Consider the following 25,179-nt stretch of genomic DNA (forward strand, 5'->3'; position numbering starts at 1 on the left):
GATTACTTTTTAAAGGATATAACTTTATGACTGTTTGGCTTCATCGCAACCGTCGCTTAAACTTACTTTGACCAAAAAAAAAAAAAAAAAAACAAAAAGGTTGCTTAAACTTACTTTGTGGTTAAGGAAAACAATATTTTGACCCCTTAAGTTTGTGTTTATTTGCAACCTCATACAATATTTCAATCTCATACATTTATTTATTATTTATTCAATGTCATATAACCATTAGCCAATTCATTATATTGGTTGTTAAGTAATGGTTCAGTAAGCACGGAGCTCACATTTTGTTGATTTAAAGTCTAAATTTGTGCAAAGTGGTTAAAAACTAGGGAAATACTCTAAAATGGGACATTTTCATAATTTTGGAACAGAAATAGGACATACTCTAAAATGCCCACATATAAATACTAAAAACCCGTACTCATTTCATCATTTTTTGTCATTTGGAAGAGACGATGCCGAGAGAGCTCTATGAGCTCTGGGTTTCTAGATTGAGCTCAAATCTCTGAGCTCCGATTTCTAAGAGAGAGAAGTCGAGAGTGAAGCTTTGAGGTGAGGGTTTCTCGTTTGCATCAATGTTCCATCCTTAAAGATATGATTTTTGTACCAAATTTTTCGTTTTGGCAGGAAAGTTCCATTCTTTCCGACTAGTGAAGTTTCGGCAGCCTTATTTCCCCTGTCATTAGGTTCGTCTCTCTCTCTCTCTCATCTCTTTCTCTCTCTAACTCGGTCATTATCTCCATTTTTGCAACTAATTACTTGTTTGTTCAATTAGGTTTTTTGGATTTGCAGAGATGGGAAGTCGAACAAAAGAAGGATGGGGAAGAAAGGGCTCGAAATGTGTTCTAGAAATCTTTATTTGTTTATGGGTTTTGTTATTTTAGATTTTTGGGTTTCAATCTTAAGAGTTTTGCATTTTAATTTTTGTTTCGGGTATTGAAGATTCATGGAGTTGTGTTTGTGGATTTGGCTTTGTGGGTTTGTTACAGAATGCTCAATATTTGTTAATTTTATTATGAACTTGCAAATTTTTTTGAATTCGATATGGAATGGGCGTTTGTTTGAAAATGTTTGTGAATTACAAGTCTTAGTTCAATATCAAAGAAATTGTACACGATATGCACATGACATGCACATTTGTCATCTATATATGATTTGCCATGTGCTTGTATATTGTTATCAGTATATACAAGGTGTTGGATTCTAGGTTTCAAAAGGTCTTTCAGACAATGAGTTAAAACCATAACAATGGGTTTTGAAAAAACAAAAAATGTACACACCTCTAAGTTTCGAACCCATGTCTTGTTGAAACTATGGATGTATAGTCCCCACAATTACAAAATAATTAGATATGCATGGGCCAACCTATGTACAACATGATGTATGAAATGTGAGATTTGACAACACAATAACTTTTATTTTGGAAATAAAGTAACAACATTTGGAAGCATCTTTCAAGTTAGAGGACAAAAAAGTAGTGGTGGGGATTTTTAAAACTTTTGAAGGTCACATGCATCACATCTTCACCACATAAACACCTTCAACACATTCCCTCTTTTACCCAATTGATTTCATCCTCATCATGGCAGACTTGTGTATAAATATGTTTCTCACAAATAGTTGCAATAACCATTAACCCTTCTAAAAAATTAGACTTCCCAGATAGCCAAAACAATTGAGACCACAAACATGTCAAAGTTCCCACATGAAACTAAGAGCTTTAACTCAGAGTTCCACAAGTGGTACAACATGGAACCTCCTCCACTTTTGGGGTCATCGAAGGTAAATCCTACATCATTGTTTAGCTCTGTGGACTCAGAGACGTCGCTAAAAAGTATAAATCAGGTCCGCAGGAGACTCGACTATGAGACAGGCGTCGCTAACTATTGGAACCACAAGCTAATGAAGGCAAAAAAAGAGCTTGTGGACCTCAACAGTGAAGTCAACGAAGTGTTCTACCGTGCAAGCAAGCAGAAAACAAAGGCTAACACGTCTAGAGAAAGAATCACATTCCTAAATTTTGAATTGTTCCAGAAGCGTCGGGGTCATATTGAGTCGTACGAGAGTTCTCGGGAGGGAAAGGCCGAAATAGAGGAGGAATGCAACAAGGGCTTTGAGAAATTTCGTCAACTAGCGAAGGGAAAAGAACCGCGTCAACCATAATGGGATTATATGACATGCGTACTATGTATCCTTATTATATGCACATACCATGCACACATAATGCACATTAAATGCATATCACCTTTTAATATCATATGCACATAATATGCCATGCGCAAGACATACACACCTTATGTATGCAACCTGTACAACATATGCACGTCGATGCACACATTGGAAAAATTTTGTGAAATTTCTGCAATTGAACTGAAACATAAATTGGAATATACCAGTATTGTACTCTGTCAAAAATCAAAATTTTCCCACACATTATTGTAAACCCAGTCGACATTAGCATGTTGGCCTTGGGATTCTCTTCAAGACTAGGCGTTAAAAGGGATGAGACTTACCCCATTATTTTAGGGTTTCATATCTTCGAAAACGCACCATTCTTATAGTAGTGAAATCCCAAACAATAAAGTGCAAATTGGATATCAAAATTTTGCTTCCATGCTTTGTTTCTAAATGGATTGGTTGACAAACTATTTAGCAAATTGACAAGACAAGGTAGATGCGGTGTAGATTTGATGTACATGAACTTCATGTCTTGTCCTAATCTATTTGAGTTGTGCATTGCATTCAATACCTGTAAGATGTGCTTTTTCCTCATGTCAACTCATAAATTTCGCAATGTTTAATAATAATATATCACAAAAGTAGTGAGTTTTAATTAATGTTTTGTTTGGGTACTTAATTTGACCTAAAAGGGTTTTGGAAAAAAAAATTAATTTTTCCAATTCAAGTTTATATGTTTTTAGTATTCAAGACGCAGTGGGCATATCAAGACCATAGGAGATCATACAGTGTCCTTAGTGTGTGCATAGTATGTGGACATAGTGCGCATCATATAAGACGTGATTCTGTGTCGTTGTTCATCACATTACGTCAAAATTAGACTACAATAATTGAGCACAAACCCAACTTTGACCGCTTTTATGCATCTCGTGTGCATACAATGTATAGTTTTCTGGAAAAATTGAAGCCAAAGCCAAGAAATATTTGACCCCAGCCATAGAACCCACAAACCCACAAAATATAGGTAAAGCCAAGAAACCCAACATCTATAAAACTTACGAACCCAGAAATTAATACTCATAAATATTGCATTTTGAAATCAAAACCCATAAACAAACCTTTAAAAAAAATTAAAAATATTATTCTCCAAATATCGTAAAGAAACCTGTATCACTCGTACTGGGCTTTGGCTCTTGTTGATTCATCCAATCCCACTTGCGACCTTCATGAGATCTTTGGTGGATGAATTATTATCCATTACACACCAATCTTTTGGGATTGTGAGTTGGGAATTGTATTGCCACCTAAAAGTTAGATGCGATATGAATCTTGGGTCACTAGTTCGAAAACAGAATAGAGAGGGGACTAGTGAAAGGATGGCCATCGGTGACAGAGAAAGGGTTGCCGCCTGTGAAGAGGGTTGTTAAAGGGTAAGTGCATCGTTAGGGTTCTTCAGCAAAAAGAGAGTAGAGCGAGAGTAGAGAGAGACAGAAATCAGAAAATGGGAGGAAATAACCCATTTATATACAAGGGCAATTAGGTCATTTCAAGGTGTAGGAAAATCCTATTTCTGTTCACGAATGTGCATGGTGTATGCATATTAAAAAAATCCTGTTTCTGTCCCAAGATTAAGAAAATATCCCACTTTGAGGTATTTCCCTAAAAACTTTGAAAAAAAGAAAAAAAGAAGAAGAAGATCTGAAATGCAAATCTTAAAGAGAGATAGATCGGAAAACTAAGGTCGGGCTCCTTCGTCTAGTGTTTCGTCTTTGGCATGGTTCTCGACCTCGGTATTGGCTCCACCACCAAGCACGCCGTCGACTGAATCGTCAAGCTTTTGAAACAGGGGTAGCTTCAGAACTTTGTAGGAATACCCACAAGCCCTGTCTCTTGGAATTCGTTGTCAGACCTTGATTTGCACCCCGTTCTTGATCTCCCAATTAACAACACCGATAAGGTTTATCCCTACCTCAACTTGGTCAAAGGTTGAGGTGGATATTTCTTGAGGGAGAAAATGGTGAAGGTGCTTGTAAGAAATTCATCTGCATCATTGATGAGTTGAAACTCGTGAAGAATTTGGAAGGAAGCTAAATAACGATGTTGTTGGTAGGAAATAGAGATGCGGTTACGCAATTTACGTAAAGCAAATTCATGGATTATGCTCTCTAAGTGAAAGTTGAGAGATTTGGAGAGTGAAATGAGAATGGGATGATTTTTGGTGGTTAGGGGAAAGAAGGGGAGAGCGAGTAACGTATAAAAAAAGTTAACCACTTGGCACACTTTTGGACTGCAAATCAACAAAATGTGGGCTCTTAGCTTGTCACACCATCACTCAACGACCAATTTAACGATGACTAACTATTGTCTGACATTAAAATGAAATAACAAGTAAACTGAAATGCTTTTAAGTGTTATATGAGATTGTAATTGAACACAAACCTGAGGGCAAAATGTAATTTACTGTTTTAACTATTCTATTTCCAACTACAGAAAATGATTGTAATTTTATCCAAGGACATGCCTAGAGTCAATCATTTTACCTAGGGGCCTGCATGTAGTCAATTATTAAAGGTTGCTTGTAAGGAAGGTGTCTCTAACTAGCTCTACAAGGATGCATCCATAGTAAGTGCCTAGACTCTACCAAAAAGGCGAAAGAAACATCATAGAAAGTTTAACTTAAAGAAAGGGTTTATAGAAAAAGAACTCCAAATATTTTCAATGACATCCACCTAGGGATCATATTGGTATCATATATTCTTGGAAATTCCTACAATCTAGGAATTAGCATGCGTGCAAGTAATCACAATCCTAAAGTGAAGTAATATATGTTGAAACATCCCACATTGACCATGTCTATGAGAAATAAGAGTTTAAATATCCTAGCTTCACTCTAACTAACACCAAGATCTTTTTTGATAAAACCCCACATCTGACAGATTGTGTAGGTGGTAATTACCAAGTTAGAGAAACTATCAGTGTTGTTGGAAGTGGACATTTGACCTGTCTCTCTCATAATTTAATATGTTATCAGAGCTAGGGAGTGACCTAGTACTGTACGTGATGGGTGGGTCTCCTTGGCCCTGCGCAATAATGGTGGGTCTCTTGGCCCCGTGGATAGGGTGAGTCCACTTGCCTCCACGTGATTGTCAATGTGCGAATATCTTACGTGTGACACACTAATTGATTTCACGTGACAAAGCATGTTGAAATATCCCACATCGCCCATATCTATTAGAAAAGAATAGTCTAAATATCATAGCCCTACTCCAACTAACATTGAGTCCTTTTGTGATAAAACACAACACTTGACGGATTGTGCAAGTGATAATTACCAAGTTGGGTATAATATCGGTGTTGTTAGAAGTGGACATTTGACTAGTCTCTCTAAATATTCAACATAATATTAGAGTTAGGGAGCGAGCTCGTACTGCTACGTGATGAGTGGGTCACTTTGGCCTCCCGCAATGATGGTGAGTCCCTTGGCCTTGTGTGAAGAGTGAGTTCCTTTGGCTCCACGTGATTGTCAATGTATGGATCTTCCACGTGTGACCCACTAATTAGGTCTCACATGACGAGGTTTGTTGAAATATCCCACATCGACTATATCTATTAGAAAAGAAGTGTTTAAATATTCCCACATCGCTCCAACTAACACCAAAACCTTTTGTGACAAAACCCCACACTTGACAGATTTTGCAAATGGAATTAGCAAGTTGGGCACAATATCAGTGTTGTTGGAAGTAGGCCTGACAATTCTTGACACAACACGATAACCCGACATGACACGACATGAAGTTAACAGGTGTTTGGGTCGACACGATAACAAATCGGGTCGTTATTGGGTAACCCAATAAACATTTGTTAAGATAACGGGTTGGTTCGGGTATACACGTGGGTAACATGATACACGATAAGCAAAATATTAATTTTATAATTTTATAACCCTAAAAAAAAAATACTATAATAATTATATATATTAATTTAACAATTTTATACCCCTAAAAACTATAATAATTATATATATCTAATTAAATTTAAAAAATTGGTGACCATTGGATCGGCTGAGATTTGATCTCAATCGTCCATTATGCATTAGGTTGGAGGTTATCATTCTCTTTTCTTTCATTCACTTGATCTCTCCAGTCCAGACTTACTCCTACGTCGTCTCCTTAATTCGCCTCTCTCTCTCATCCTCCTCCGTTCACTTCCTTCAACTCGACTTCGACAGCCACAAGAAAACCACACACAGGCAACAAGCACACCCTAAAAGTATGAATTTTGTATTTTGGGTATTCTATGTTTTTTTTAAAAACTAGTGATTTGGAGTTTTTGTTAAAATTAAAACTAATGGCTGGGGATTTTCTGATTTTGGAGTTTCTAGGTTGAGGCATGTTTGTAAACGTTCAAAAAACCCAACGATCGTGCAAGCGTGCTTCACGTTGGCTTCGTAAGCTTGAAAATCACAAAAGGACGAGGTAGAAATAGAATCAAGCATTGAAATTTAGGAGTATAGATGTACTTATGTAAATTAACTTTATTATGTCACACCATTTAGTCGTATTGTAAGCCGTATTCGTTACTTAATGTTATATATATTGGGGATATGTTATCAAGGGATTGGGGAGGTTATATATTATATATATTGGGGATATGTTATCAGGGGACTGGGGAGGTTAGAATTCAGGTGGCATGTGAGGCAGGCAACGACAAAGTAGTGATGCCCCACCTATTTTTGTTTTGCTGTAGTAGATGTAATGTCTTAATTATCTGTATGGAATTATTTGTCCCAAGTATTGGCAATTGGCAGGCATGTCTTTTTTTTTAAGGAAAACTAATGAAAAGGGCTTGAAAACTTTGAGTTTTAACGATAAGGACAAAATAAAAGGTAAAGTGAATAGTATCAGGTTCGACTTTTTAGTGTAAAAATGTGGTTTTTCATTAAAGTGAACAGTACTGTGGGCTTTTCGTTAAAACTCCCTTTTTTTTATTGTGAACATCGCGAGTTCATTTGTATCTATGTTTCATTTGGGGTCTATTTACTTAAAGTTAATAAGTGGGGTCTATATTTGTTTTCCAGATTTGGAGATTTGGAACAAGCAAAGCAATTAAGCAAGGCTGCAATCTGCAAGTGCAAGATATTTTTAATTGAATTGTGATTTGAAAGTAAATTTAAATTGGATTGTGATTTGTGGATATGTGAATTAGATTTTGAAATTGAATTGGATATGTGAATTTGAAATGGATATAGATAGGTGAAATTGAAATGGATATGTGAAATTGAAATGAATATGTGAATTTGAATGGATATTGATATGTGAAATTGAAATTGAAATGGATATGGTATGAAATTGGTATGAGCAAGATTTTACAGTTTTGTTTTTCTTTCTTCAAGCAATGGATGCTGTAGAGCAAGATTTTACGAACCTTAGTGATGGAGGGTCAGTGGAAGTTATAATGGGAATAGAAACTGATCATGGAAGTGAAAATACAGAACATACAAATACAAGTCCGGCAAAGAAAAAGGCTAGAGTGATCAAATTAGGTAAGCGAATACTCATGTCTCCTATTTGGAAAACTTTCAACAAAGTGACTACTATTTTTGAAGATGGTAAAAGTCGTGCTCAATGTAAAGATTGTAAGAAACTGATAATAGATGATAGTCATCATGGGATGGGTAATATGAATAGACATTTGAAAACATGCCTTGGACTGACTGGTGAATTATTATCAGTGTCTAAATTCTGTCCCCAAAACTTTGATCCTGTGGTATTCCGTGGCTTATTGGTAGAGGCCATCATCAAGCATAATCTTCCTTTTTAGTTTTTTCTGAATATGAGGGAATTAGGGCTTTGTTTAGATATATATCTCTTGATATTAAGTTACCGTGTAGAAATACAATTAAAGCCTTTGTGTTGAGGATGTTCAAAAATGAAAAACAAAAGCTTCATAATTTGTTTGGCTCAATTGAAGGTAGAATTTGTTTGACATCAGACTTATGGACCTGGCAATGCACTGATGGGTATCTTACTCTTACTGCTCACTTTGTAGACAAAGATTGGAAATTGTATAAAAGAATTTTAAGTTTTTGTCATATGCCTCCTCTGCATACTAGTGTTGCATTATTTGAGAAAATTAATGCATTGGTGACTGAGAAGAATTTATTTTCCATTACTTTGGATAATGCTTCTTCAAATATTTCTTTTGTTAGCATTTTGAAGAATCAATTGAATCTTAGAAGTCTTCTCGTGATGAATGGTGACTTCTTTCATATGCGTTGTTGTGCTCATATTTTGAATTTGATAGTCCAAGATGGACTTAAAAAAATTGATTCTTCGGTGATAAAGATTCGTGAATCCATCAAGTATACAAAGGGCTCTGAGGCTAGGAAACTAAAGTTTTATGAATGCGTTAGACAAGTAGGGATATTGGATAGTAGGAGAGGTTTGAGATAAAATGTCCCTACTAGATGGAACTCAAATTATATTATGCTAGATAGTGCAATTTTATCTCGATATGCTTTGATTCATTTAGGGTTGAGTGATTCCAATTTTAGTAATTGTCTTTCTTCTGAAGAGTGAGATAAAACAATGAAGATTTCCAAGTTTTTGGGGGTACTTTTATATGGTTATGTGCTTATTCTCTGGGACAAAGTACACCACATCAAATTTGTTCTTCCCTAAGATGTTCGTAATTCAACTTCAAATTAAGGCAGCTATGGATGACTTTGAAAGTTTCATGAATAAGATGAGGACTTATATGTACACGAAGTTTGAGAAGTATTGGTTAGAGTACAGTTTGATTTTGGCAAAGCTTCATGGTGTGAATTCAATCGAATTTACAAAGGTTAATGATAAATTGAATGTTCTTTTTGGTGTGTACTTGGAAACTTTCTCATCTTGATAATTCAATTACTCCAGTGAATTCAGTGCCTAATCATCAAACAGAATCTGGAGATGTTCTCTTTGAGGTAACCTAAGTTTGTTTTTATTTACTTTATATATTTGCAGTAGTAGTAGTACTATAAAAAGTGTTGATATTGTATTTGAAATTGACATGATGCATGATTCTTATTACGTTTTCGTTTTTATTTTTTATGATATAGGATTTTGATAATATTACGATGGTTCAAGTTCAATTGAAAAAAATGAATTGCCGAAGTATTTGGAGGATAAAAGAATAGATAGAAAGTAGACATATATGTTCTTTCTTGGTGGCAAATGAAGCGTTTTCATTATCCGATACTTTCTCAGTTAGCACGAGATATGTTAATAATTCTCATTTCAACTGTTGCATCAGAATTTACATTTAGTATTGGGGGTAGAGTACTAGATCAGTATCGTAGTTCATTGTTACCAAAAACAGTTCAAGCTTTGTTGTGCACACGAGATTGACTATTTGGAAAAGGAGGTAATATATTTTTATATGGTATAGTACTATTGTTTTATTTTTTTTCATAATTATTTTGGTAAACTTCTCATAATTTGAATGATTTTTAATTTTGGGTTTTTCTATACTTAGTTTATGCGGAAGAGAGTTCTGACGTGGAAAATCTTATTAAAAACATCATCAACATAACTCTTGAAGGCAATAGATCAAGCCAAAGTTTCAATACAATTTCTGTCACATCCCGGTCTCCCACCTTGAAGATATTGTCCGCTTTGACATTCCCTCTGGACTATGTCGCAGCAGAGCTACCGCACGGTTTTGTTCTTGTGGCCGAGTGTTAGTCCGTAGACCACATCTCCCACCACAAAAGGCCTCTTCAAAGTTGAAGCACCAGGCATGGATATATAAGGCCCAAAGACCAAGCCCTCACGGGCGATGTGGGATATTACAATCCACCCCCCTTAGGGAGTCCGACGTCCTCGTCGGCACACCACGACCGTGAGTCTGGCTCTGATACCAAATTGTCACATCCCGGTCTCCCACCTTGAAGATATTGTCCGCTTTGGCATTCCCTCTGGACTATGTCGCAGCAGAGCTACCGCACGGTTTTGTTCTTGTGGCCGAGTGTTAGTCCGCAGACCACATCTCCCACCACAAAAGGCCTCTTCAAAGTTGAAGCACCAGGCATGGATATATAAGGCCCAAAGACCAAGCCCTCACGGGCGATGTGGGATACTACAATTTCCTCATGATGATCGATGAAAATTGAGGATTTTATAAAATGAATAACATGCAAGCTTTGAGTTCCATTGACAAGGTTTAAACTTTTGAGAAAGGCTTCACAACTTTGAAAACAAAAACTCTTTCATTTTGCATATCCTTGCACATTTAATATTTTGTAATAGACTAGTAGTGTATGAATGTTTTTTTATTAGGCTCTTATTTTCGAGTGTAGATGTAGTACTTAAACGACAAATATGTTTTAATGTTTTGATGTAATATTTATGTGACAATGTGTGGTATGTGCAAATTTAAGAAAAAAAATATATTTTTCTTAACGGGTCATAACGGGTCAGGTCACTTTACCCGTTAACGGGTAAAGTGACCCAACACGTTAAAAACCTGTTAAGATAATGAGTGTGACACGACACAATCCGTTAAGATAATAAGTATTACACGAAAACGACACAAACACGATAGACACGATCTGTTTGCCAGACCTAATTGGAAGTGTGTCTTTAGTCCATCTCTCTGATAATTCAACAATATCTTATGCTGGATATTCTCCTGATTTAATACAGATTCAATATCCTAAAATGACTCTTTTGTGACTAATATAAATACACCATGTAGGCCATGTCAATGGTAAGACAGGCTTTGCTCTCTTGCTCAATGCTTAAATTCTAAGATGTTTATACTAACTGGACTATCGAAGGGCATTTGACCGATAACAAACCGATACCTTAGATTAAATACAATTGTTTGTTCTCTTGTGTAGATGGTCATATTCGCTTACTCAATGTGGAAGTTTGGTTCCAACACCTATTAGTCATTATGACTCAACGGTGGAGTATAGTTCTTTTAGAGAGCTCCTAAAATAACACTTTGATAGTTTTAAAAATTAAGAGCATGGTTACAGATGGTCTAAATTATCTATTTGTTTATTTGCTTTTAACTTTTCATTTAAATGTTTACTTATATATTTTATTTCATTTTTTAAAAATTAAAAATTAAAAGCATGATTACAGATGGTCTAAATTCTCTATTAGTTTATTTGCTTTTAACTTTTCATTTAAATGTCTACTTATATATTTTATTTCGTTTTTTAAAATTCGTACATGGAAACAAATCTCCCAGCAGATCTTCCAATGATCCAATCCCTCAATATACCTTTTTAATTATTATTTTTCATTTCGTGAAGAATTATGTGTTAGTACAAAAAAAATTCAATTTCGAGTTTGTCTACAATATTTACATAATTACATGTATGTAATACAATTATCATTTGATGATCACATATAATTATTATACGCGGTCACTCTTTCGACGGTCAAATGGTAACTTTCCGACGCTTTCTATCAATTTGATATCATTCGTGTACGTATTCGAGGCAAATTCTCTAATTTCACTCATCCATCTAGTTTACCAAATTAAATATTTTCTTTTATTATATTAATATAGGTTGCAAGTAAAAGAAGAAAAAGAAATTGAAAAAAGAAATGAAAATAATAAAAGCTAGACTTTGTAGAAGTGGTGGAACCCAAACACAAAAGGAGTCCTTCCAAGCAATTAGGGCTCTCTTCATCCTCCTCCTCCTCTATTTTCTGCAATCGGGACTAGCACAACGGCACAGAAGGAGACAGAGGAATCGGAGTCTTAGGGTTTCAAAGGAGGATCCGTTGCGTAAGTGCTTATTATATGCTTACTCTTTTGCTTCTTGAAATTGCTTGCTTGCGTAATGTGGATGCTTAATTCTGTAAATCGAGCTCGCTGATCCTCGCTAGCCACTGATTTGTTGCGTTTGTATTGATGATTGGTTTTTGAGATTTTGTGCGTTGATCTAATGGTTGTAATGCAATGTATGCTCAATGGTGGTTGATTTGATAGTTGATTTGTTGTGTAATGGGTAGTGAAGTAACTGTGATTTCACGGTACGAATGTTGAAGGTGTTTGAGAAATGATATGGGCCTGTAAGATGAAAATGTGAGGTTATAGCAGGTTTTAGTGAACTGGGATTGTTTGATTTTGTTTAGTTAAAAATTACGATTGATACGGGTACTTTTGCTATTTGCTTTAGGATTTGAAGGCTTGGATTTGAGCAGAGAGACTGTATGGACCAGGTTAGTGATGGTTGTGCCATTTTTATGGCTTCTGATCTTTGATTATTGTTTATTTTTGTATCGATAGAATTTGCTATGATTTTGATGTTTGCGGTTTTGCAGTACGAGAAAGTTGAGAAGATTGGTGAAGGAACTTATGGAGTTGTGTACAAGGCTCGTGATCGTGTCACTAATGAGACTATAGCTTTAAAGAAAATTCGCTTGGAGCAGGAAGATGAGGGAGTGCCAAGCACTGCTATACGCGAAATTTCCCTCTTGAAAGAAATGCAGCATGGGAACATTGTCAGGTATACATTTCATTGTGTATGTGGACTAATTTCATCAATTTTAGTAGTTTATGATATAATTATTGGAGTGCTAGAACAGGAAGATGAGCAAAATTTCGCTCACTGATCAAGAGATTGATGAATTTTCCCAATCTACAGCTTAAATTTACATGTTTGGGCATTCATCTTTTCTGACTAATAGAACTGCTGAAGGTATTACCTGTTGTTGAGGAGAAAAAAAGTAGACCTATCAATCTAAGACTGATCTCAAGTTAATATTTTATTTTTGGACTGCAATTATCTTTTGGTTGTATCATGTGCTTCTTTCTATTTGTATTCCCTTTTAACGGAAACTGAATCAATCAACTTTTATTTTTTTATTTTTTGTTTTGTGTGAAAAGGATATGATTATATTGAAAACAAAGAAAAAAAAATAGAAAGAAGTTTGTCAAGAAGACCAACCCGAGCAGAAAAAAACACAACAACAGCTCAGGAAAATACTAACAGCTCCAAAGAGATGACAAAGGAAAAAATGAACCATAAAATAGCTGCCTTCCAATCTAGCGAATTAAGGAGTGAAATTCCTCTAGATTATTGGCATAATGATGCCCACAATGCAGATAAAAACTGAACTTTATCCTAAACTTTCTCAAAACCGGAGAATATAGCGTGACTGAGCTTGACAATCACCATTGTTTTACTTCACTCTGGCCATGTTGTTTTTCCTGGATTGTCTGAGCTTGACCAGGGAATTAGCATTTCTTTCAATGTCTAATGAACGCATGATTTCCCAGCATGAGCACCCAAAAAATAAAATAGTGCAACATAGGTCCTCTAGAGATGTTTAAAACACAATCATTCTGTTGAATTAAAAACAAACTATACTACTGAGAAAAAAAAAATTTGAAATTTGGTTTGGTTTTGTAGGCATCTATCATCTTTCCTTAAAGCTTGGTTGCGTTGCAAAATTATTTAGATTTTACAAATACATATGGATATTGCTTGACAGGTTGCAGGATGTAGTGCACAGTGAGAAGCGCTTGTATCTGGTTTTTGAGTACCTGGACTTGGATCTGAAGAAGCATATGGATTCTACTCCTGAATTTGCAAAGGACCCTCGCCAAATAAAAGTGAGTGACTACTTTCTGCACTTTAAACTCTGTGATTCTGTGATATAGAGATTTTTACTTTTAGAAACCTCTAAATGATATAATTGGTGTCCATTGGGTAGATATGTGGTCAGAGAATAGTATTTCATATCTGGTGCAGTTTTTTAATTGTTTTTAAGAAATTTAGCTTTACGAAATAAATATATTAGGCTAGCATCTGGAAGCTTTGTATTTAGTTCCTGCTATTACTTTTTTTAATTTATTTACCTGTTCAATTCTTCTCTTAGATTGCAAAGCAGATTTCAAGTACTTTTAAAGCCCAAGTAGTGTATGCTTGTGATCCTTGATTCTAGTTTCTACTGAGGTTACCTTACATTGGTCTTTGAGTTTTCTTTTGTTATGTAATAAACAATTGAAATAATAAGCTTACAATGGAATGTAATTGGTCGTGTCCTCTTTCTGCAGATGTTTCTTTACCAGATTCTCAGAGGCATTGCTTATTGTCATTCACATAGAGTTCTTCATAGAGATCTGAAACCCCAGAATCTGCTGATAGATCGTCGTACCAATGCACTAAAGCTTGCAGATTTTGGACTGGCTAGAGCATTTGGTATTCCTGTTAGGACATTTACTCATGAGGTCTGAATGCGTCTCTAGTAGATCATGACATTTAGCTGTTTGCAGTAAAATTTGGATATTTTTCTTTTCTTTCACATTTTAATCAATAGCATTTGAATGTGAAAAAAAGATGTGGCAGTAAGCAACATCAACATGATGCAGTCACATGTACTGAAATTAAAACATTTGGGTTGTTTGATATGTTAACATCTGAGAGCTATTGGTTTGTGTGAGTGTGTGTTTTAATGTTGAAGAAAATGATTTAATTATGGTGGTTCGGCATAGGTGGTGACCCTCTGGTACAGAGCGCCAGAGATATTGCTTGGTTCTCGCCATTACTCCACCCCAGTTGATGTGTGGTCAGTGGGTTGTATATTTGCTGAGATGGTAAACCAACGGCCTTTATTTCCTGGGGACTCTGAGATTGATGAACTGTTCAAGATATTTAGGTGAAAGATTCCCAACCAAATCTATGCTTTTGTTTCCTTGTTTTTTTTTTGTTGTACTTTTCCTGGAAGTTATATGCATCCGGATGTCTGTAAACCATGTAATGTATTTCATCATCCTCAATGTATCCTATCCTACTCACACTGTTGCTTTTCATATGAAGAATCACGGGTACTCCAACGGAGGATACATGGCCTGGAGTGAATTCTTTGCCTGATTTTAGATCTTCCTTTCCCAAGTGGGGTGCTAAGGTAATATATTTTATGTGAGTTGCTATCTACTCCGTTTATAAAGTTGCTATCTCCGATCGTAAAGTTGCTATCTACTCCAATTATAAAAATCGTCAACCTTTGTGTTTTTGACAATATTAAGTAAAGCATCCTTTACTTTGTAGGATTTGGCAAGTGTAGTTCCAAATCTTGATTCAGCTGGTGTTGATCTTCTCTCTGTAAGTTCAGATTAAATTTCTGCACCTCAATGGGGAAAAACTGTTCATATATGTACACCTACACTGTGATTAAATTGTGGGTGTTAAGTCCTAGTTGATCCCACAAAGGTGTTTCTAATGGTATATGGGGGGTACTACGAGAGTATTTTCCGTATTTTCAAAAGAGAAATACCTTTAATAAGCCTGGAAGCAAGTCCTATGGTTTTTGTTGTCCATTGTTGTTCTACATGATAATTAGGTATTTTCTTTTAATGAGCCAAATCCCGCAACATTACAGATTGACGAGTAGGAAGGATTTGTCAATTTCTAAGGTTTAAAGAATCCAGTGCACATGACATCTAGAAAATTTAGAAGGAGCTTCATAGAGGAAGAAAATGAATGCTAAACACGATACAAAAGAATATATTGCACTGCGGTTTTCTATTGTTTAAGTATTTTCTTTTTAATGTTCCAGAAAATGCTGTGCTTGGATCCGAGCAAAAGGATTACGGCCAGGAGCGCTCTTGAGCATGAGTACTTCAAAGATATTGCGTTTGTACCATAATGCTCCCATCTTCACATCCTGGCAGAGAATGTTTATACTATAGTGTAGCATCCTGTGAACTTTGTTTGAATGAGAATTTGTGTGTTGCTTGTGATTTTTCCTCCTCATTCCGCAGACATGGTTCCAATTCGTTGATTTGGCTTTCAGCAGATATTATTATGAATTACAGTTTGCCCTGCCCTCAGTTCTTTCCTTTACCTTTTATTTTCTCTTAATGATATACAGCTTGTAATTGACAGTTCATGTCCTGTGAGAAACAATTTTCCTTCGAGGAATATAAAAGAGAGTTTGCTTTGGATATGTTTTCGATTTCACATGTTCAACGGAAATGCATGCGAACTCATTTTCATCTTGCTACCAAAGCAGGCTGACCCTGCGTCTGTTAGGTGTTTGTTTGGTTCCTCTGGAAATTCTGTGTTTTGAACTGTTATGATTGATGCCAAATGTCTGCCTTTGTTGTGTCATATGGTGCTGCTTCATACACTGTTTTGCTTCAAGCAATGTTGAGCCAATTGTTGCCGTAGTTTCTTTGCGTACTTGAAATTTGACATTTCAACAACCTTTGTATGAAGGGTAAATTGCGATTGACCCTCTGAATTGTCACTTGAGTTGAAATTGACACTCTAAACTAGTTTTTTTGGTAAATTAACCCTTTGAACTATTTAAAATCCGTCAATTTACCCCTGTTGTTAGATTGCGGAATCAATTTCGTCAAATTTAAGGGCAAATTAGTGATTTCATTATTAATTATTACTTGACAGCTATAACAACTAAAACAATTTTGACACATGGACACAGAATAATATAAAAACATATAGCATAATAAGAAAACATAAAATATTACATAACGAAGCATCTCACATTGTCATTATACATTATTTTGTTTTCATATGTCATAAATGTAGTGGTGGTTATAGTTGACAAATAAGAATTGACGAGGGAAAGACTAATTTTCCTTTGAATTTGACGAAATAGTGGATGAAATCTACCGACATGGGGTCAGTTGACTGATTTCAAATAGTTCAGGAGGTTAATTTACCAAAAAAATAGTTCAGGAGATCAATTTCAACTGGAGTAATAGTTCAAGGGGTCAAATGACAGTTTACTCTGGTATAAACATAAAGGAATGTGTTCTCTAACCTTGTAAAATGAAGACACACTTTTAGTCTTTTATGGGGCTGTGGCAACGTGGGAATGGAAGTGACAATGGCTTAGTAAAAATGTGACATACACGTTTGAATGATGATGGTTTTTTTACACGTCTTATTTTAAGTGGATTGATCTATCGCTGTATAGTGCCACATGATGCGAACATGTTTTAATAAGGTAATGATAGTAATGACTTTCACAGTTCATTTTCTCTTGCTGCATTTTTCACCTTGTTTATGTGTTTTAATTCTCATTTGATTTATTCAGTCTAAAGATAAAAAAAAGAAAAAGAAAAAAAAGATTAGATTGCACGAGAAAGAAATAGTATTACAAAAATCACTTTCCTTTCCGTTACATGAAAGTGCTCATATGGTTATCTATTCTAGAGATTGCATTTAGATAATGATGGGAGCCCATAGATTTGGATCAAATGACCAAGAAAATTAAGTCAAAACAGTTAAACGGTATGATTGTTAAGTTAGGCATACAAACATGTTTAGGTAAGAGCATTTACAATTCGTCCTGTCTTTGATTTGATGGAGAATCATGTCGTGAAAGGCAAGCAAGAGTAGAGAAGGTCTACCAGAAAAGGAAGGGGAGAGACAAGTTTGAAGCAAAAGCAATTGCAATACATGTATGAGAGAGTAGAATTTATATATACGAGGTGGGGGGTTTTCATTGGTGGAAGCAGATAGAGATAAAAAGGCCGATTGAATTTGAAACTTTGCTGTGAGTGACAAACAATTCAAATGCAGAAAATGAAGAGCCTTGGGAGTAATTCCTTTGCCAGTAGTAGTGGGAGGCTGTCGACGGAGGAGAACGACGATGAGGAGATTTCGAGGCTGGCAATATCGGCGTACCAAGCTAGAGAGGAAGAGATTGAGAGGAAGAAGATGGAGGTTAAGGAGAAAGTTGAAGCTCAGTTGGGTCGCGCTGAGGAAGAAACTAGGCGTCTGACGCAGATTTGGGAAGTAGGTTCTACAAACTCTACTCTTATTTTTACTTTTTTATGCATGCGACATTGGGACCTCGGGTGTAATGGGAATGTTCTTAATTAATTGAGATGCAAGTCTTACAGAAATCGATCACTTGCTGATGAAGTTATGATATATATTGCACAATCTTTACAATCTAGTAGGAGCTGGAAGTGCTGGGAGATCCCATGAGGAAGGAACTTGCAAATGTAAGGAAGAAAATCGACATGGCTAATCGAGAGCTGAAGCCGCTGGGACTGAGCTGCCAGAAGAAGGTGCATTAGGGCATGAATCTACTATATTATATATATATATATATATATATATATATATATATATATATATATATATGCTTGAAAAGTATATGAAAAATAAACATTATTTTACTTGTCAACAAGCAGGAAAAAGAATACAAAGAAGCCCTGGAAAGCTTCAATGAAAAGAACAAAGAAAAGGCTCAACTTGTAAGCACACTTATGGAGGTAATTAAACATAATAATTAAATTATTATTAGTTAATTGTCCAGTCCACAAATTTAACTAGTATTATATGCACGGCCTTCTGCACTACTTGGAACTTGTTCTTACAATTTGTTGTAATCTGCTAATTAGCAGCTGTTGACCGAGAGTGAGAAGCTGAGGATGCAGAAGCTAGAGGAGCTGAGCAAGAACATAAAACCAACACTATGAATTTATCAGATGTAAAAGATTAAAGACAAAAGAGGAACCTGCATTCTTGCTCAAATTTCTTGTTTCATCGTGTCAAGCCAGAGACTATTCAAAGTTTTATTTTAAAAGACCAATGCATGCAAGTACTAATTTTACAACATCTTAATACGACATGCATGATTTAGCAACTGATATATTTAATCAACATTAAAATCTAAATTTAGTAAATTTACACATCGCTGTATTGATAAAATTGACTAATGAGGACGAATACAAATAGAAATAACAAAGAATGTTTAATGGATAGACAGCGAGACAGATCAAACGGTTCGTAGAATTTACTTTTTGAAGGAGGAAGATCATGTACAAATAAATCCGCTATTCGATCGCTATCTCAATCACTCTACCTCATGAGATAATTCTGCATATGGAAGTGTTCTAGAAGAAACAACTTCCTACTCTTAAGTAGGGGTGCAAAAAAAATTCTGAAATTCTCGAACCGAACCAAAAAAATCCTAAAACTAAACCGAAAACATCCTGAACCAAAAATCCCGAACCGTTCAATACCAATCTCAAACTGATCCCAAAAAATTCGGCATGGGATTTGGGATCCAATATGCCTTCTTTCGGTAATCTTATTCTTAACCAAAAATTATATATATAATATTTTTAATCAAATTATATTAGTAAATATACAACTCTAATTATTATAAGCTGTTGGAATTGGTTAAGATTTAATCTCAATCATTAATTTATTGTTAAAACTCTCTCCAGTCACTTGTCATCACTCTGTCTCTTTCTCTCCACTTTGCTTCGCTCTTTCTCCACCCAAACCCAAATCTCTCTCTCGACTAGTCTCCTCCTCAGTCCTCCCACTGTGAGAGTGCCACACCATCCAAATCCTTGCCTGAATCACAAATCTACCACCCACACCGGTCACAAACTTTGATTCTCTTTCTCGAAAGTCCAAATTGGACTAAGTGTCTCGGTCTCGGTTTCACCATAGCAAATCCTCGCCTAGAATTCATACGACGAGACACCTCGTTCATGAAGAGGCGTCGTTAGGGCGCCACTGCCGACAATTTCTAGGACTCGAATTAATTTATTTCCTGTGGTTGATTTTTAGGGTTTGTGAAAATTGGGATTTCTGAACTTTTAATTGTTTCTAAAATTATATTTCTGCAATTGGATTTGGTTTGGATTTGTCACTTTGAATAACTTAAATTTTTGAGTATGCATGTCAATTAATCTTATCGGAAGAGGAAGGAAGCAATATGTATGAAACTTTCTCTATGAAAGGAGGGGAACACCCTTGCTTCGTAGTTGATCTATTTCCCAAATCATATCGGAATCTTGAAAGACTTTCGGGAATGCCGAAATTTTGGGTCAGTTTCGGATTTTGAAATCTCGTCCCAATAAGGATTGGTTCAGGATTCGGGCTTTGGGGTTTTAGTTCGAGATCCCAACCCGAACCAGCCTTGCTCTCAAGACAAGAAGTTCTTGGTCCACTATACTAGTTTGGGTGATATGTTGAATTGGAATAAGATTATTATTGATGATGTTTCACTTATATGGTAGCTACCGACATTAATGAAAAACAATGGTACCTAACCATGTTCTGTTGGAAAATAACAACGTAAAACAGATTGGCCAAATGGAAAGAAACAATCCAAGATTCCTTATCAAAGAGTATTTGGACATGTAGTGTCAACATCACCAAATGGGTATGCATGCATAAGGAAAAGGGATGAGATGAATGAAATGTGCTTAGACACGTTTTTGGCGCAAGACTTCTCTCATTTGCCCCGTGATTGATCACAACATTATGAATTTGGTTATAGCGTATCACCATGGGATTATGATATGGAAATAGAATTTCGTGAGGAACTTAGACTGATTCTAATAGTTCTAAACTATGGAACACCCTTTCAATTTGATCTAGGTGTCCACTTTCTAAGTGAGCATTTGATCAATCAGGGATATGTACCCTTTGCGTGTTCTCTAAAGTAGTCATTCTAGACTTGTTAGAGTTATAACCTATGTCGTTGACATGAATCTCATTAAGACTCTAGAAGAGCATGAGAAAGCTAACTCACAACCGATGTCATAATTTGAGATGAAGGATCTAGGAAAACTCATCCATTTCTTGGCTTGAGGTTCGAGCATTATTTTGATGGTGTTCTAGTTGCCAGTCTAACTACCCATGATCATCTGTACGCTAGGTGCAAAGTGAGACCTTTGAAGAGGTTGTAGAATACAAAGTTCCATATATGAGTACAATTTGCATGATAGTTCTTACAGGGAGTTTTGACGATCTCAAGGAGAGTATTCAATAATATATTCACTTGGCCTTAATGTACTTTTTTCCCTTGAATCAGGAACACTATTTCCCGTTGGGGTTTTGCTAACCTGACGTGGTTTAACAAGTCACCCCCATTTGGCTGGTCATACCCTTGACATGTGCGTTTACCATCACTTGATCATCTCAAGCATCGACATTGTATTAACTCACTTTTTTTCTTCTCCTTAGACTAAGAGTTTGTCCCATTGAGTTTACCATAGCCAGGTTTTGGTGAGACTATACTCCTAAGTGCATCCTTACTTGTGAGACTCACGTATGCATGACTTGTTCCTGACAAGAAGACTTCATCAACTGCTTCTACATTTGCCTGAAGGCTTAATGGAACAACTTATTTAGTTCTACACTCAAGGGGGGAATGTTGCAGCTAATATTATAATAAGAAAGTGATTGTGTAACTAGAAGTACCAATCCTGATGAGTCGATATTTATTCTATATTTTTACCTAATCTTAGTTATAACTTAATTGTTATTTTGATAAATTTTTGATACTTTGTTGCATATTTCAATTATAGGATAGGTGAATCTACTTTGGGCAAAAAGTGATTAAAAGGAGAAATTTTGGAGTAATTCCAATTGGAGTGGGTCCGTTTGTCTTCTTAGTTGATTGTCTCAAATCTCATATTTTATTTTTTTAGCTGTTTAATCATCGAGAATAAAGAAGGTTGATCATGTAGTGCTGATAGATTTGATGTTTTAGGCTTATAAGTCATTGAAGATGACTTTTTTTTGAAGAAAATTTCTTCTACAAAGTTGTAGGGAACACCTTTATCTTTCCAACCCCACCTCGCAGGCCGTATTTGGAGCAGATTTGGTCCTAAAATGTGTGGATTTTGTGGCTGCCCAGATTATTGATAAATAGAATTGTGTTTCCTAGTTTATTATTTTATTTGGATTTTCAGAATTTTTGGCAGACTTATTTTAAATAGGATTCAAATTTATTATTCTATTCATCGGCCGAGGTTGGAGCCCTTAAGAGGTAGAACGTTTTTGACATTGGAAATCTCCGCTTAGGAGCTTTTGACAACTTTTTACAAGGGTGTTTTCTACTCTTTTCTTATTAATAATATTTTGATTTTTAATTATGATTATTGATGGGTCGATTTTGTTCTATACTTTACTTTATTCTTAATATTAATTTAGTTGTTATTTTATGAGAACTTTGATACTTTGTGTTAATAATCCTATGCAAATCTTTTTTTGGACAAACAAGTGAGCAAATGAGTGAATTTTTCAGTAATTTTAAATGTAAGGCGTTCGTGAGTCTTTCAACTTGTTATTGTCAAAGTTTCAAGTTTTTATGATGAGTTGTTGATTTATGGCAAATAAATGAGGGGAACTTTAATGAAAAATTTCCGGTATTGTTCGCTTTAACGAAAAATCATATTTTTACACTAAAAAATCAATCTTGGTACTATTCACTTTACCATTTATTTTGTCTTTATCATTAAAGCTGGTACTTACCAGAGTGGCATGTTTCATGATTAATGGGCTTTTTAGCAGCAAAGATGGTACTTATGTAGTTAGGCCCTTCTACAAAGATGTGCTGGGCATTTCAAGCTTTAAAGACAAGACCTCATGGGCTAGTTTTGGAGCTGGCCCCATTTTCTTCCATTCTTTCTGCCGTCCCTCTCTTTTCTCACACAAGTATTATTTATTACAAAATATGTTGTTTTATTAGATACATAACATACACGATACTTACAAATAACAATAATAAAGTCTTATTTTATTAAGTAAGATCAGATATATGAATTATAGACCACCAAAAATTATTATAATGATTAAATAATCAAGAACATATACAAACACGATTTTACAAAGCAGACTATGGCAGCTTTCAAAATCATAAGACTGATCATTGCAAGTGTGGACATCGATCTCTCGCTTTCAAAAGTCAGTACTAGTTGATTCCCTTGTCGTCGTACAAATTTGCATCAACTCGTCCGCCACCCCATCCATCTCTTCATCCTCTTTCCTCTTCATTTTGTCACTTAATTCCAATGCCTTTATCCTCACACCCTCTCCAATTTTCTCCACCACCACATCTCTGATCACCTTCGCTACCTCTTCCCGTCGTAAACTGCCTCCTCCGCCGGTTCTTATAACCTCCACACCAACGCCAACCTCCTCCACCAGTCTGGCGTTTAATGGCTGGTCAAGTTGCATAGGCATGGCTATAATCGGAACACCAAACTTGATGCTCTCCAACACCGAGCTCCATCCACAGTGACTCACAAACCCACCAACACTAGAATGCTTCAATATTTTTGCCTGTGGGGCCCAATCCTCCACTATCATCCCCCTCTCCCCTACCCTCTCCCCAAACCCTTTTGGCAAAACATCTTCAACCCTGGTACTTTTCTCTTCCTTAGGAAACCTAATAACCCAAATGAAACTCACTCGGCTAAGCTCCAATCCAAGAGCTATCTCTTGTATTTCCTCCTTGGACAAAAAGTACTCGCTCCCGAAGGACACAAACACGACTGAAGCTCTTTCCCTTTCGTTTAGCCATTTGATGATCGACGATTCCTCATCGACTTTTTGATCCATTGGGTCTTGAACAAGTGAACCGACGGGCACAATCTTCTTCTCCATTAACTTTGAGAGAGAATCAATATATTTTGATTCAATCTCTCTAGAAGTCTTTACCAAAATGATGTTTCGAGTCCGATCACTGCACAGCAGTGCGCGTTCTACGTCCTTGATGCCATTTGCTGAAGATTCCAGCACACTGCTGAACTTCTTAGTTTCGTAATCCCGAAGATAGATGGAAGGATAAGGGAATAGAACATTAGGGTTCTTGAGATGGTGAACAGAAAATGAAATCACGGCAGCACTGGTGGTAAAGAACTCGACGGCCGGAATGTTGTGCGACGAAGCTAGGGAGGGTGCCCATGGCTGGAGAAAATCATATATGAGCAAATCTGGTTTTAGGGTACTGAGGATTTGGGAGAAGTTATCGCTGGACATGTCGAAGGCTTTTTTGAGAGTGGGCATGAGATGGGGTGGGAGGCCATTGGTGGTGTGGTAGTGAGGTGGCAACTCATCGTGTGGAAGATGAAGTTCCACAAACTCAATGCAGTGAGAGTATTTCTGCGGGAGTTTGGGCTTGATGCAGCTGAGATTTACCGGCGTGGAGCAAATAAGGATGTGAAAATCTCTGCGATCGGTGAGTTTCTTGGCTAGCTCTAGGAAGGGAGAAATATGGCCGTGACCTAACCATGGAAGCATAAGGATGCTAATGCTTCTGTGATGATCAGAATAAACCATTTTTTATCCTTAAATTTGGCTCTTTTTTTGTTGTTGGTTGTAGATGATTGTAGGCCCCTAGTTACGTTAAATTTTGGTGGATATATATACCTATATGGTGCAAGATATGTAGAATTTGAAGAAATATGTGGAACCTTCATATGGATGGTTCCTGTAAGTAGTAGGAATTTGCGGTTTAAGTTTTATGAAAAAGACATATATGGCCAATGAAGTAAGAAAAAAGCAGCTTAAACTTGGCTTCCTTCAATTAGTTAGCTGGACATTTAATTTTCACATAGTACTCTTCTAAGTGGAATTAAACTTCTAATCAGAGGTGATGAATGGTCCAAATAGTTAGGTATCACGTTTCAAATCAAATACTCTTCCGTCTCTAGATGAAAGTTATTTAATAATTGTCAAAAAATAATAAAAATAAAAAGTTGCTTCTAATCTCGAACCAGGTTTCAAGGTTTCAAAGCATTGTACTCATGGTTTCACGGTTCAAAGTATCGTAATTATGGTTTCAGGGTTGGTATAATTATGTTTCACAATATCGTAATTATGGCTTAAGTATCGTATCATTAAGTAATTTTAAACTCAATCTTTGTCATCAGCTTAATTAAATATTTGTTATTGCATGCTGTGAGTGCTTAGGCCATCTCCAATTGACCCGGCCAAAGGGCCGTAGGCCAAAATATAAAACCGTCTCCAACCGGTGGCTAGGCCAAAGGGCTTGTGGGTCCCACCCAACTATATCTTATCCACCAAGCTAGCTGATGTCAGGTTACAGTTGGAATTTGAATTTTTTTTTTTAAGCAAAATTAAAAAAAAAAAAAAGATTCTAATTTTTTTTTTCTTCCTATTAATACCTAAGCCATTTCTATACCATTTCTGACATCCTTTTCACCATTCCATATTATCTTACCCTATTTTATTTC

General features: G+C 36.0%; 3 protein-coding genes across 3 annotated transcripts; 2 read left to right on the forward strand and 1 right to left on the reverse strand.

Moving 5' to 3' along the window:
• Positions 1-11,785: 11,785 nt before the first annotated feature.
• Positions 11,786-16,139, forward strand: LOC137734014 (cell division control protein 2 homolog). The gene is made up of 9 exons (XM_068473256.2): positions 11,786-11,970; positions 12,365-12,407; positions 12,510-12,694; positions 13,683-13,803; positions 14,248-14,421; positions 14,686-14,849; positions 15,011-15,098; positions 15,242-15,295; positions 15,750-16,139. The coding sequence occupies exons 2-9, from the start codon at positions 12,399-12,401 to the stop codon at positions 15,837-15,839; spliced, it is 885 nt and encodes a 294-aa protein (XP_068329357.1). The 5' UTR covers positions 11,786-11,970; positions 12,365-12,398; the 3' UTR covers positions 15,840-16,139.
• A 1,516-nt stretch (positions 16,140-17,655) lies between these two features.
• Positions 17,656-18,773, forward strand: LOC137735725 (uncharacterized). The gene is made up of 4 exons (XM_068475167.2): positions 17,656-17,959; positions 18,127-18,237; positions 18,364-18,444; positions 18,577-18,773. The coding sequence occupies exons 1-4, from the start codon at positions 17,738-17,740 to the stop codon at positions 18,649-18,651; spliced, it is 489 nt and encodes a 162-aa protein (XP_068331268.1). The 5' UTR covers positions 17,656-17,737; the 3' UTR covers positions 18,652-18,773.
• Positions 18,774-22,761: 3,988 nt separating this feature from the next.
• LOC137733137 (UDP-glucosyltransferase 29-like) lies at positions 22,762-24,339 on the reverse strand. The gene has a single exon (XM_068472297.2). It carries the CDS (start codon positions 24,260-24,262, stop codon positions 22,880-22,882), a length of 1,383 nt encoding a protein of 460 aa, XP_068328398.2. The 5' UTR covers positions 24,263-24,339; the 3' UTR covers positions 22,762-22,879.
• Positions 24,340-25,179: the final 840 nt, after the last annotated feature.

This window comes from Pyrus communis, chromosome 7, assembly GCF_041283825.1.
Source record: "Pyrus communis isolate YQ-2024b chromosome 7, ASM4128382v1, whole genome shotgun sequence".
Taxonomy (NCBI): domain Eukaryota; kingdom Viridiplantae; phylum Streptophyta; class Magnoliopsida; order Rosales; family Rosaceae; genus Pyrus; species Pyrus communis.